Below are 15271 nucleotides of genomic sequence, written 5' to 3' on the forward strand. Positions count from 1 at the left end.
TTATCAGACATCATTCAGCATCACAGTGTAATGTGCCGATATTATGACTTAATACTGGGGATTAGGAACTGGCAAGTCAGCACAGGTATCATCCAATGATCCATCTGTATGATTATGGGAGCAATCCGAAGTAGGTCTACTTAGAAGTCAGTACCATGTTAATCAATGGGGTTTACTCCTAGGCAAGAGGCTTTAGGACTGCAACTTTGGGAAGAGCCCTAAGCAGGTCTACTCAGAGGCAAGTTCTATGTTATTCAATGGTTTACTCCTAGAAACATGTCCTTAGGGTTGCAGCAAACCTCTCCGGTTTCATCCCTAGTAAACTACCTGATCTCTGCAACTGGTTCACGACTATTTATAATTCATGAGGATTCTGTCTACCAAAGAACATGAATATTTACCTTCCAACTCATGAAGAACACTAATCTACCCAGTAACTACTACCTTGCTCCTGGCTGAGATTATTTACTTATGGGGGTGGCAGTTACACAACAAATTACGCAGAAAGGAACAGCGGAAAGGAGAAACTTTGTCTTTTAGTGTTTAATCCAATCACCATCTGTCTACAAAAACCTCTCGAGTCTAAGGGACCCTGCTTGGAAACATGAGCAATGGTATCTAAAAATAAGCAATGCGTTATATATCATTTTTAAAATGGTAAAAAAGTTGTTAAATATTTAAGTAACTTATAGCATACCCCTCTGAACTTTCATAAAGGCTTTACTTAATTTTAAATCCGTACTTTTTATCTTACAGCCGCATTACTAGTGTATGTAACTGCTGTCAAGTCGCAACCAATTTATAGTGACCCCAGCAAGGGACTTGCAAGGCAAGTGAGAATCATAGGTGGTCTGCCACTGCCATCTTCTGCAAAGTCTTCTTTGGTGGTCTCCCATCCAAGCGCCAACCCAGTTTAGCTACCAAGATCTGATGAGCTCATACTACCATACTACCTTCCCTACCAGCATATTAGTACATACTTTTATTTAAGAAGGATTTATATCAGCTTCCCCCCTTTAAATCAACTTCATTTAAATTAATCCACCCTACTTACCATGTGAAGGGGGAGGAAAACCTCCCCTGCCCATGATCAATGTCAAAGCTCACCTTCAGTTCCACAGGATTGTTTGGAAACACTCGGTCAGCCATTATTGTGGCATGGTGCCTGATCCACTGGATGAGGTAGTTCACCATATTCTGGTATTCAACCCACTTGACTTCAATGTCCTGAGAGGAACAAATCATAGTTAGTAAGTAAGAGCACTTTAAACTTCTGGAAGCCCTCAACAAAAAGCTGTCTTGTTATTTTAACATAGCATGTCAAACTGAACACATCCAGTCCAGTCACGGATTTGGGGGGGGGGGGGTCCGGTGAGGGCACTTGCCCCCGGCGCAAAGAGAGGGGGGCACCAGCATGGGCATGGGCAGAAGAAATACCACTGCGACACGGGCGCAGCTTCCCATCTGCGGCTCGGCTGGTATGCACGCCACCCGCCTGGCCACTGCTCTCCCTCTTTTTGTTTCTGTGGGGACAGTCGCCGCGCACCCCACCCGGTTAATTTGTCTTTGCCCCAGCGCCTGGCTCCAGCACACACATGAACGTGCGTGGCACACCCCCTTCCCTCTCCCCTGGGCACTCCTTCCCTCTGCTCCATGCCTAATCCAGCCTCATTAACACTGCTGGGTTAGAATGCTGCAGTGATAGCAGAAGCACGGCAAAATTCTCCTTCTATGCAAACCTTATGAGTATTACTGGACCAAACAACTGGAACCCACATATTCCAGGCCGCTGTGAGCTCTCGACCCATCGAACCAGAAATCACCACAGAGACAATCAGATTCCAAGCAGATGGCTTTACTGGTCAAATAGGCAATACAGTGCATTGAAGGCAAGATGACAGCTATGGTTTGTCTTGCCCGTTATTTGGAAATATAAGGCAGAGAAACGGCGGGAGATTACAAAGCATAAACAGAGCATTATTTCCCAGGAGTGGCGTTCCCAGGCTTTGGTATGTGTAGCCGTCCTTGAAGTCTGGACGGTTCAGCAGAGAAACGAAAGGAAACATCTAAACCGAGATAACAGCCTGACAGCCGCCTAATTTCCCTTGTCTTTTTATTTCTTTCCTGGCCTTATATCCAATGTGAGGTTTTGGCCCAGCACTACATTCTCCTTGGCTTTATCTTTCTTTGTGCTTTCATCACCCATGGTTTCTCTTTTCTTTTCCTATCATAGTCTTTATTGGGAAGTGGAATAAAATTGCATACAAGGGAGTCATAAAAAGGAAGAGGGGGAAATCAGCGTGAATAAAATAGATCCTGAAATTTATTTCTTTAGAGGAAAGAGAAAAACCTCCCTCCCAACAACAATTTCTCCCGGTTTCAATCAGTGAGGGTGAGAGTTAAAACTTTGAGAGGACCAAGGACCAAGAGAGCTGGGTGGGTCAAGAAGAATATGTATTACCATACTCAGTTGATATCTATCCTTCCACTGAAGGAGAAAAAACAAATCTGTCTTAAAAAGAATAGCACTGTGTTGATTACAGACTCAAAGGACAAAAGCAGGAGATTCCTTTTGCTTGCTATCCACCAGCAGCCTAAAAATAAAATCAAAGCTTGTTCCGAAGCACACTTATTTCAAAATGGAAGACCGTTTTTAAGGCCAGTGCCTGCGCACACCATGAGTCTTGGCAAAGAGCAACGCTTAGTCCTGACTGCTGGGGCACAGTGGCCAAATGAAGGCATAGTCCTCTGGTTCGTACTTGAATTGAGTATGGCCGTCAGCCAGGGTATCTTCAGACGGGCTTGGACCCTGGGAAGTGGACACTATAGATTGTCCCGGATATTGTGATGTCACAGCGGGTTCCATTTTTAAAGTGACGGTGCTTTCAGAATTTGTAATGGAAGAACGGGAATTGGTGGTTGAAGTTGGGGACCCTGTTGAAAATTTTCCTTTGGTGACATTTTAGGTTTCCTCTACCTCATCTGGATGCTTTCCTTCTTCATTGCCAGAGGCCTCGGCACCCCGAGGAGTTTCATGTATAATCCACATGCGTTGCATACGGGCTCTCCTTCTGCATTTCATCTCCAGAGCGTTGTATTGGTAGTATGACAGTTCGTGCAACCGAGATCTGCTTGTCTAGAGGACAGTCTTTTCTGTGGTTTGATGAGGGGCCGGTTAATGCCATTAATTTTGTAATAGATCCCACAGGCATAACACAGGTAGTGCCCAGTGCCATTCTTCCTCCAGAGCAGGTTGGACATCGCCCCTCAGGTGATACATTCTCTGCCATCGCCCAGGAATTCTTCCAAGAACTCAAAAGTAGATCTCCAGGCGAGGTCTCCTGTCGTGTCTGGAGGCTGTTCAAGACACAACTTTCAAAGTCCCCGGCAGTCCAGGATGGCGGCATCTCTGCAGGGCTAACATAGGCACCAGGATAAGGACTGGAGTAGGATCCATTGAGCGAGCGCACCAGAGTAATGCCATACTGACCACGTCCTCCAGCATCCAGTAACAGTGAATTCTGGTAACCTCCATCTCGTCCAGCACTGCTACCACCTGGGGGACTGTACGAGTAGAAAAAGCCCTAGGGTGGGTTAGGGCCTCTGGCATTGAAGCGGGATGTGTGAGCACTGGCTGCCTGTGCCCAGCCTGTGTTGCTCAAGGGATGGCTCTGTGGGCAGGTTCACAACTCTGCAGGTAAGGCAGACTCTGCAACATAGAGGGCACCCGGCTGGTGAGCACATAGACAACTGGATTGGGTGGCGAATGCAGGAAGTTGCTCAAGTCATGGGAGTATGTCAACTGGCTGGGATTAGGAGCAAGAGCTAAGCTCTGGTGCATTTTATATCCTTCAAAGCAGGGTAAAGCCACAGCTGCCAGGATGCAATTAGGGTGAGTCCAGGAAATGGGACATGGAATGCTCAGCAAGTCCTTGGGAGCAGTTGCAGTGGAGGCGACTTTCAAGCACGTCCCAATGAGCAAGCAGGGAAAACTTGGATGGTGAGGCGGTCGATTTTTTTTTTTAAGTGCCAAGAAAATCCAATTAAAAAAATTGAGGGAGGGAGCTAGTTCTCAGCCATCCTTAAGCCAAGCTTTTAAGAGCCAACCCACCCTCTGAAAATTGAGTGCCGCAGCTGCTTCTGGGCCCTGTTATCAACCAGTTGTCAGCGACCGAACTACTACAAATGCAAAAAAAAAAAATAGATTTCAGTAATATCTGGTTAAACTGGATTCAGGTTTTATTTGGCAGGAAGCATTTTCAAATCCAAGCCACACCAAACAATATCCTATTCTTGGTACAATTTCCTCAATGTACTTATTTTGTCTGAACAAGGAGTACTTAAATACTACTTACATTTGCACTGATGCCTTCACCACCTTCTGGTACTTTGGGAAATGCATCATAAAGCGATGACACATAAGTTATTACTGACTTCTCATCAGGAGAGGAGACATTAACATCTAAAAAGAACATTGCATATGGGTAGCTTACGATCAACATGTAAACATTAGAATATTAGATTCCAAAAGTAACATAAAGCTCACACATTATTCTCTTCACTTACTCACCTTCAGGATCCAGAAGTCTGGCAACACCAAGTTTTTCTGCTACAAAAAAAGCATGTTCTAAATTTGCAAGGTTGCTTTGAACAGCAACGGTATTCATGTCTATCAGGTCCGGCCTGCAAAACAAGGACCACAGTTTAGTTGGCTATGGTAACTTATTGCTAACAGTTGCAACAACAAAGAACTTCATTTTATTTTAGTGAGCTGAACATATCAAATTGGCTCATACAGAAGTCAGACGTTTAGCACTGTCTATTCCAACAGGCAATTGATTTCCAAATTGTCAGGTAGAGAAAACATCTCTCATCAGCTGCTACTCAGAGATGCTAGGAAACCTAGAACCTTCTGCATGCAAAGTATGGGTTGTACCACTAAGTCGTGCCAACCCTAACCCGGATGCATTCATGAAGGATACGATAAAGCCAATTGCTTCACTTAGTACCTGTAGAAGGAACTTGCTGTATTCCAATGATGTAAGTAATTTCAGCATTCAGCTTCAGAAATGAATTTTTCCTTAAATTAAATGGGCTAAAAATAAAAGCCCTGGAGGTACCTGCCTTATCCTTTAACATATGACTTAAATAATTTCGCTGAATCATCTGAATAATTTCCCCAAACAATTCCTTAAACATTTCAGGGTCCATTGGCACAGGTCACTTTCTTCTCTCTCTGGTATTAATGGTAAGAGCAATGACCTATGTATGTATGACCCCATTTCACAAACACTACCACCCATCTCAACTTCTGTCACATGTGTTCAGAGATACAAGTAAGTCAGGCAGTCACAGCTCACCTCGCATTTTGTCTCTTTTTAATATATGTAGAGCCATGACCCTTTCACACATTCCCACAGACACTACCAGATGGGGCAGCCCCATCCCCTTATCAACCACCCCTCACTCAGACATTTCACAGTACTCTTGAGGTTAGGCTACTGTTCTCTCCCTCCTGGCTCAAGCGGTTCTGTCTCACCACTCACTTAACTGTAAACTGCCAGCTGTCCTCTCAGCATTCATTGGTTGTTCACAGAGAGGCAAAATTGAACCTGAACACCTCGGTAAGGTATTACCATGACCATTCAGCCTCCATTTTGTTGGGACAATCTTTACCTCTTTGGTCCACCTGTTCAGCCATACTCAAGAATGTCTAGTTATCCCTCTAGGAGCTGTCCAATAGGTATTTGCAAAACAAAGGAACCACAATTGCAGACTCCTCATATTAAGACAGGCTAGAGCGACTACCGCAGTGGTAGAGGCCATAAGGCCTAGGGTCCTCTGAAAAACCAAGCTGACTGGTGACGCTTACGCTGGATCGTCCCAACAGCAGCTTGAAGTGACTTAATCCTGTCAGGTGGTAAGAAAGCTCTGCCCAGGGTAGAATCCAGGATAATGCCCACATACTGGACCCGTTGAGAGGGGCACAGTTTGGACTTTTCCCAATTGATCATGAGGCCTAGTCTGAGACAGGTTGTAACCACTAGATCGATTTGAGTTAACAATAACTCCCTAGAGTGGGCCACAAGTAGCCAATCATCGAGATAAGGGAAAACCATGCATCCCAGGGTTCTCAAGCGGGCAACCAGTACAGCCATACACTTGGTAAAGACCCTAGGGGCGGTGGCCAACCCAAAGGGGAGGATGGAGTACTGATAAATGTTGGGTCCCTGGCGAAAGCGTAGGCATTTCCTGGAGGCCTGATGCACTGCTACATGAAAATAAGCGTCCTTAAGGTCCAGGACGGCAAACCAAGAACCAGGGATGAGAAGTTCAATAACAGAGGGTTCAGACACCATTCTGAACATTCAAACATTTATTAAGCCTCCTCAAGTCGAGGATGGGTGTACGTCCACCATCCTTCTTGTCTACAAGGAAAACTCTGGAAAAGAAACCGAAATTAGGTGCATCGTGGGGAACACGCTGTACCGCACCCTTGCAAAGGAGCTCATCAAGTTGTACTGTGAGCTCAGGAAATGGGTTGACCCTAGCTGCACAAGGGGGTGAACACACAGGGGAAACTTTGAACTCCAAGCGATAACCAAACTGAATAACTTGTAACACCCAAGTATCTGAGCAAATCAAAGACCATTCCTTAACAAACTTAGATAAATGGTCCAAAAATGGAGTGGGCTCAGAGGGCGTAGGAAGACAGAGTCTGAAACGGCCCTGCTGCTGCTGATCCTTCTGGGGACCAGGGATAGGGTTAGATCTAGGCCTAGGGGAGGATTTAGGCTTCCTATAAGGTTGGTAATTATGCTGATAGCCTTGTTGACGCGGAGGATACTGCAGTTTGAAAAATCGCTGATTCCTGAAGAATGGGGTAGCAAAACCATGCTGACATTGGTTAAACCTGTCCCTGGGTTGCTGCTATTGTTGCTTGGCAGGCAATATTCCAAGGGACTTAGCCGTTTGCTTATCTTTCTTCACCTCGGTGAGAAACTCGGTAGTGTTGGATGAAAACAAGGTACAGCCTTCAAAAGGTAAGTCCTCGACTTGGGCCCTCAGATCCACAGAGAGTGCAGTGTTCCGCAGCCAGGAGTGGCGTCTAATGGTAACAGAGGTGGCAAGACACCTAGCAGCTGTTTCGACCGCATGCTTACCGGCGGCTATTTCCTGCTTGGAGACAAGGAGGGCCTCAGCCTGGATCTGCTGAAGCTGAGCTCTTGAATCCTCAGTGAAGGGGTCAAGGAGAGAGCCAACCTTCTCCCACAAGTGGAGCTGGTAACCAGCCATGATCACCTGATAGTTGGATATCCTGTAATTCAGGGAAGAGGACAAGTAGACCTTACGACCCAGTGTGTCAATGCGGCGGCTCTCTCTATCTGCCAGGGTGGAGTGCTGGCCAAATCTCTGGCGTGACTGCATCTCAGTCGAAACAATGGAAGATGGAGTTGGGTGTGTAGCCAAAATCTTCGCAGAGTCCTGCTTGATCCTGTAAAGATTTTCAAGCCTCCTGGAAGTTGGCGCGGCAGAAGCCGGTTTCTTCCAAATGGGTACTGCAAGATCCGAGAGGCCATCCAACAATGGAAAGGATACAAAGACCGGCGTATCCGGATACAGTCAGCTAAGTATGTTAAATTGAGGTCTCTCTTGAGAAGTTGAGACTTCAAGGTCCAGAACCTTGGCCATGCGAAGCATCTGTTCCGCATGTAACCCGGCGTCTTCAGAGGTAGAGGAAGTACCCGCTTCAACAGCCTTATCCTCAGGGGTCAGGTCAGACCTGTATTCGGATCCCTCTTGGGAGGGCTCAAGGTCTTCGTACCCATGCTCGGATCCAGATGGAACCGAAGGTGATGGAACCGAAGGCAAAGGGGCGGGTTGTCTGGGGCAGAAGGAGGTAAGTGCCACGTAAGATTGTGTGGCAGTGGGAGCAGGGCGTCTGCCTAGCATATCCAGCTGTCGTGAGCGACAGCCCAGTCTTGGTAAAGGTCTGGGGCCAGGAATAGAGCAGGCAGGGGGGGACTTAGAGGCTGGTTCCAAGTAGGAAACTCGTGCATGCCAAAGACTGGTTCCAGGCTGAACTGAGCCATGAACTGAGGGTCGAAGTCCATGTCAGAAAAGGAAGGGGCCGGAGAAGCGGAACCCCTAGATGGCATCTTGGGTGGGCTCGGAGCCCTACCCTTGTCTGAGCGAGGTTTAGCTGGCTCCAAATGCTTGAGCTTTTGTTTGTGTTTCTTGGGGGCTGGCTCGGCAGCTAACTGCTTCTTGTCAGCGGAATGACGTTTCCGCGAAGGTTTAGAGGAGGATGCCGTCTTATCGGAGCCAGAAGGTGGAGGAGGCTCAGGCGTTGAGGCGGGGGGGGGGAGGGCTGGAATCGATGGTGGAACTGAAACCGGAACCGATGGTAAAGTAGCGGACAGAACCGAGGTTGGAACCGAGGCGTGCCCACCCTTAGTCGTAGACGGTCTAATCAGGGTCTCAGTGCCAGGGAGAGGGCCAGTGGAGGACAGGGTCTTCTTCCACAAGGCTGCCTTGAGCCTGGAATCCCTATCCGATCTGGCTTTGTTTGTAAACTTCTGGCACACGCGACAGGTGGAGACATTGTGTGTCTCGCCCAGGCAAAGAACACAGGCTTCGTGTTCATCAGATTGGGGCATCTTAGTGCCGCACGTTATGCACTTCTTGAACAAGGGCTTAGATGCCATCGTTAAGGCAGAGTCGCTCCACAAAACGGGGACTCTAGCAGCTGTAAGAGCCAAACGAGCCAAGGCTGAATAGACTCACAGTCGAAGTTAACACGACGCAACGAACAGGAGCACAGAGCAAAGACGTCCGATCTCAGCGGCGGCAAAGAAGGAACTGGGAGGCAGGGGGGCGGGTCTTCCTAGGCACGTGACGGTTTGGGCGCGAAGCCATCCTGCGCGTTGGGAAGACAGCGCCCCCTGGTGTTTTGGTGCTAAAAGTCTGATCCGGTGGCAGGCCTGCGTTCAGGTGCAGTCCCCAATGTGGGGCTGCACGAAACCGTAGATGAACTTCAGGTTCCTTTCTCTTTTATTTATTCTATGAAATGTTATGCCTTAAAACTTGTCTACAGAAAATGTAACTATCCCTCAGAAGAAAAACAAAGTATAGGCTTGCAATCTGAATCAATCCATCACTTCTTCAGTTACACAGATAACATCCAGGCCTTGCTCCCTCATGAACGTGCATAACACAAAAGGGTATAAATCCTCCTTTTAATTTAAAGTCTCCATGTGTTTAAAAAAAAAATGCAACTGGCATAGGAAACTCACCCCTAAGATTGTCTTCAGGGTTTATAATAATACTCACTATGCATTTCCTCTGGGCCACATATTACCCAAGTACAGATTACACAAAAGCCCTCACAGTGTAAACCTGAGCTTTATTTCCTAACAGTTCTGAACTCAATTATAATTTTTGGTATGTTATTTGGGGGGGGGGGGTTATAGATTCTTTTTTTAAAGGATTCCAATTTCTAACTATAATAAGGACCTAAGAGTCTGCTGTTAGTCATTCCCCCAAAAGGCTACTGTTGTTTCAACAAAACCCTCTCTCCTGCTTGAACTTAAAGGAGGGTCAGTCTTTCTCTCGTGTAATTACTCTAAAAAACTGTTGGAATGGAAAACTGTAAAACCCAAACCTTTTTTGTTATGGGCAAAGTAATACAGATTAAAGATTAATGAGGATTTGTTTGGAAGAGAGAACCAAACAACCAAAATGTATTACGATCAAGAGATCCATTCAACAACAATTTAGCAGCATCGTTTATATAAAAATATAAAATTATTATACAAAGATTAAAATGCACAGTCTTATTGTGCTGCAAGGAGGGGATAGATATGTGTAGAATTTTCCAGATCTTCCTGGGAACTTGGACAGAACAGGGGCGAGGTATGTGGAACAGATGTCCTTACAAAATGGACAATATAATAACACACGACCCACTGTTTTGAGGGCATTCAATTGGCAGGAACACAGACGTTGAGAGTAGGGGATATGCAAGTATCTCCCTTCCAGAAGTGCTGAGGGCAGGCACTTAAAACGGGCTAGGAAGAGAGAACCATGTATTGTATACCATCCTGAGCTCCTTGGAGGAAGGAGAGGATAAAAAGGCACTGGATAAATAGTTTCCACACCGCACCCTATGCAAGTTGACAAAAAGATATCTAAAAGCACACTGCTGCTTCTTCATTGTGCCTCTTCATTGTGCTGATCTCCAAGACATGTCATACATGCTGATAGTAATGAAGCAAAACATGAGACCCAAAATACAAAGTGATGCCTGTTCTGCTGCCAGCTTTTTAGAACAAGAAAGGGCACGTCGTTATACAAGCCTCGTCTGTCCATGGAGAAAAACAATCTGACTGAAATCTACCAATTATACAGTTTTTAACTAAGGGTTTGTTTAAAAAAAAAAATCACAACGGAACCGTTTTAGTAAATCCAACAATAGCAAAAGCATCTGCCACACATTCCTACAGCTTATTATTAATAAAACATAAAACTGCACTTGCAGCTCTCTAAACTCTGAACAATCAACCCAAGTAATCAAATGTGAGGAATGTAAAACGACGCACCATAAAACTATTCCATTTTTCATGTTGTGTTTCCACCACTTTACACAATTGCCTCATATCTAGTGGTTAGAGCAGGGGTCCCCAATGTGGCATCCACCAATACATTTCCTGATGCCACCAAGTGCTTTTAGTAAGGGCCCGGTGAGGCTTTTGCTCAGCACAGTTCTAAGTGGCTGTGCAGATTTTTTAAAAAGTTGCTCCAGCAGCTGCCACAACACAAGAATCTTCACTGCATGACTGAAAGTAAGCTTGCGTGTATTCAAGAAAACATCACTCCCTGACATTTTGTAGTTGGCTCCTCCTCTTGCGCAAGCCACTCTGTGGTTGCAGCCACCACCCTGTGCCAGAATCCCAAAGGTGCCTACCGATTGAAAAAAGGTGGGGGGACAAGGTTGAGTTAGGATGTGGAAGTCTGACTAGGATGTGGAAGACCTAAGTACAAATCTCCACTCAGCCATGAAGCTCACTGGATGACCTTGGGCCAATTCTTGGGGTTGATGCAAGGATAAGATGTAAGAGGAGAGAGCCGCATACATCTTCCTTCTTAGAAAGGCAGAATAAAAGCAGGAGACATATTTTTACCATTCTATCCAATACAAAATTGAAGAGCAGTATATGGTGTTTTGTCCAGATAGGAGAGAGGCAAAAAGAACCAGCTGTTTCTTCAGTGAGAGGAAACAAGAGTTTTCACCACACAGATGGTTTTCATCGATTCTGGCCCCATACTATTTTGTTTGTTTGTTGGTTGGTGATTTCTGCAAGTTTTGGTGCCTATAGTATTCACTTCGGGTTTTTCCATGGTTTTTCTTCATTGGGGGAAGGGAGCACTTTTATGAGGAGTAAAGCCGACTTTACTCCTCGTGTGTAATGCTTCAATCTTTTTTTTGTTCTGCCCACTGATGACCATCAATGCTCACCCCCATCATCAAATCATGCCCTTTCTCCTATCCCTCCCCCCTTTCCCCCTCCCTACACCCTCCTTTCCCCTCTCCTTTGATTTCACTTTCTTTTCTTTATTTTAATTTTCAAAGCAGTATCGACAATGGGTTGTACTTCTGAGTCTACCTGCTTAGGCTTACTCCCTTAGATTTTGAATGGTTAAAAAAAGCCCACACCTATTAAGGTCTCATAAGCAGGCTGCACTGAGTTCAACGAGAGTTAATCTCAAGAGCTGCAGACAGTAGCAATCTCCTACCAGTCATAAAAATCCTCCTCCATGTTAAATGCTGCCTTGTGCTAACTTTAAAAGAATTCCTATTGTGACATCAGGCAAGTAGGACGAACACAGGCATGATAATCCAAAATTACACCTCTAAAAGGTATAATGACCCAATCTTTAGTCATACCTTTATGAGTCATCATATGGCAGGTCTTTGCCACTGAAGGAAATACATAAACAACTCAGAAATAACCTATACTATGAGTGCCACACCCAGAACACACTGTTCACTTTCTGAGTGCTGATTCCTTCACTTCTGAACATGCACCCTCTTCTCATTAAATATGAATACAGCCCTTTCTATAAGGAGAATTAATATGTAGGGGAGAGGAGACAGGACCATAGCAGCAAGCCCTGCCCCAGATCCATAAGTATTCTTTGGAACACATACATAAAGCTCCTGAAGAGAAGGCTCTCTCCACGTGACTGGGAAATCTGAAAAAGGAGATTGTACGGTGTAAACCACAAGCAACTACATATAAGAACATAAGGAAGACCATTCTGGATCAGACCAAGGTCCATCAAGTCCAGCAGTCTGTTCACACAGCAGCCAACCAACCAGGTGCCTCTAGGAAGACCACAAACAAGAAAACTGCAGCAGCATTATCCTCCCTGTGTTCTAAAGCACCTAATATAATAGGCGTGCTCCTCTGATCCTGGAGAGAATAGGTATGCATCATGACTAGTATCCATTTTTTACTAGTAGCCATGAATATCCCTCTCCTCCATGAATATGTCCACTCCCCTCTTAAAGCCTTCCAAGTTGGCAGCCATCACCACATCCTGGGGCAGGGAATTCCACAATTTATCTATGAATAGTGCTTATGCATACACACGTATTCCAAGGAACGAATGTAAGTCAGGGCAGAGCTTGCCAACCTAACTGCACTCCACTGCCTATGCAATTATGCAGAATATCTGAAATGAGCTTAGGTATTAGAAAAAGTACTTACAAAGGATGGGATCCCAGGTTTATACAAAGACTCCTCCTGGGGCTCTTCCCACAGCACATCATGAAAAGTAGGGATTCCCTCTGGAGTAGCCCAAGGGACTATAGTCAGAATTCATGTGATTGGGGAAAAAAGTTTTGGCCTGGTGCCTAAGGAAAAAGTAGGGTAGACACCAGGCAAGCCTCAAGGTAAAGGGCATTTACCTTTGGGCGTGCAGAAGTGTTCAGGCTTATGCACAGGGCTTATGGATCCTTACCAGACTATGTAACAACAAAATTCTGATCACTGGAGAAAGGGAATTCGAAAGCACCTGTATGCAAGAGCACACTAATTTGAGACCCTTCATAACATGAAGCCCTGCAAAATGTGAATATTATAGATACTGAGGCTACTGACAGTGGTCCTGACATAGATAAGCACACGGAAAACATTTCAAAACTGTCCAGAAACTTCAGCTGGTTTAAAATGCAGCAGTCAGGCTACTACTAGAGATGGCATACCGTCATTGTATGAACCTTGTGCTGAAAGATCTGCACTGACTGCCTCTTTCCAAGCACAAATCAAAGTGCCGATTCATAACTTGAAGGCCTGAAATGGCTTGGGGCCAGAATGCCAAAAAGGACTGCCACCTCCCATACCGTCCAGCCCACCAGCTAAGATATTTCTCATAAACCACACCATCTGTACCCCCACTTTCAATGGTGAGTCAGGGCCAAAGACAAGGGCATTTTCTTCAGCAGTGGCACCTGTGAAATTCCCTTCACCTTGAGGCTCGCCTGGTGCCTACCCTACTTTCTCTTAGGCACCAGGCCAAAATGTTTCTTTTCACCCAGGCTTTCAATTAAGTGGTTGGTATTTTAACACTGTTTTTACAGTCTGCTTCTAGCTAGAGAAAGTTTTTATGAGACAGTTTATGCTGTTTTTATACCCTGTCTGGTTTTTAACAGTTTAGTGAATATTGATTTACTTCATTTATACCACATCAGGGACCCAAAGCAACTTACATCATTCTCCTCTCCTCCATTTTACCTCACAACAACCTTGTAAGTAGGGTTGCCAGGTCTCTCTTCGCCACCAGCGGGAGGTTTTTGGGGAGGAGCCTGAGAAGGGTGGGGTTTGGGGAGGGACTTCAATGCCATAGGGTCCAATTGTCAAAGCGGCCATTTTCTCCAGGGGAACTGATCTCTATCGGCTGGAGATCAGTTGTAATAGCGGGAGATCTCCAACTAGTACCTGGAGGTTGGCAACCCTACTTGTGAGATAGATTAGGCTGAGTGTACAGGACTGGCCCAAGGTCACCCAGCAAGCTTCCACGGCAGAGTGGGGATTTGAACCTGAGTCACCCAGATCCTAGTCCAATGCGCTAACCACTACACCACACTGGCCATCACACCACACTGGTTCTTCAACAGTTTTTCTGATGTTTTACTTTGCGAGCTACCTCCAGCAGGTTCTCTGTAGAACTGGCAAGGAAATTTTCTAAATAAATAAATCTAATGTTTATATTTTATTTACTATAAATATTTCTCATCCTTCGACAAAGTTCAAAGCAGGGATACAATTTTTATATAAATTATATCAAAGCAGTGATATAATTTTTCCTCAAACTGAAACTTCTCTTTAAATTAGATGCTGCTTAAAAAAAATTAAAAGCAGTATGAAAAAAACATGTACACAAGTTCATGACTGCACTGTAGACAATAACGTCAGTTAGTTTAATTGGCCACTGCAGGGTCACAACCTAAAGGTACATTAGTGCTTTTACAAAAATGTTGCCCCATTAGCTGAAAGAAAGTTGCAAACCTCCCTAATCAACTCTGCACAAGTTTATAATCCAGAACATCCACAAATTACACTTTAAACTTCACTTCCCAATTCTGTGCCAAAGTTTCTTAAATTTGGGGATGTGACTGGGGTTTTAAATAAGAGCTGCCAACTGGCTGGTTTTCCACTAGCATGACTGCTTTTCACTATTCTGGCTTGTTGAAATTTCCACCATATAAGGTAGGAAAGTCAGTTTTTAACCGTTTATAGTGCCCTTTAAGGCAAATGAATTTGCTGTGTTACACTTTTATTACCTTTGTAGCATTAGCCAATTTTAACTTTAATTTTCAGCTCAAGCTTTTCTGTGCCTCAAAAGCATCTTCTCTAGACACTGCAGTTGCCTTTGACTGCCTTTTCTGCTTTCCGTTCCCTCCTGATATTTCTACAGCCAGAGGATGGCACCACTGTAAAGAACACTAAGAGCTCATTCCTGAGCCTGGGAGCCGAATGGACTTAGGCGGCGACCAGTCCCGTACACAGGTGTAGTGCCACTTGCGACGGTGCCCTGGGACTGGAGTGGCAGCGGAGCCCATGGATGCTGGCTCAGCCTCCCACCAGTGTCCTACCAGCACAAGTACTTGCGCTGGTGTCATGGGAGGTGTTCCCGGGGAGTCCCAGGGACTGGTAGGCTGCCTCCTAACCCTGTCCAGTCCAGGAATGCCCCTCTCCAAAACAGT

General features: G+C 45.4%; 1 protein-coding gene and 1 pseudogene across 1 annotated transcript in view; both read right to left on the minus strand.

Annotated features, from left to right (window-relative positions):
• The window catches only part of DST (dystonin), a 389172-nt gene that overhangs the window by 208256 nt on the left and 165645 nt on the right, over positions 1–15271 (minus strand). The window contains exons 10-12 of the mRNA XM_056856095.1: positions 4571–4683; positions 4356–4462; positions 1108–1227 (exon numbers count right to left, since the gene is read on the minus strand). Of these exons, the coding sequence (XP_056712073.1) occupies positions 1108–1227; positions 4356–4462; positions 4571–4683 (340 nt within the window). The remainder of the gene's footprint in view (positions 1–1107; positions 1228–4355; positions 4463–4570; positions 4684–15271) is intronic.
• LOC130483877 (transcription factor GATA-5-like) lies at positions 2607–3841 on the minus strand (annotated as a pseudogene).

Source organism: Euleptes europaea, chromosome 10 (genome assembly GCF_029931775.1).
Source record: "Euleptes europaea isolate rEulEur1 chromosome 10, rEulEur1.hap1, whole genome shotgun sequence".
NCBI lineage: Eukaryota > Metazoa > Chordata > Lepidosauria > Squamata > Sphaerodactylidae > Euleptes > Euleptes europaea.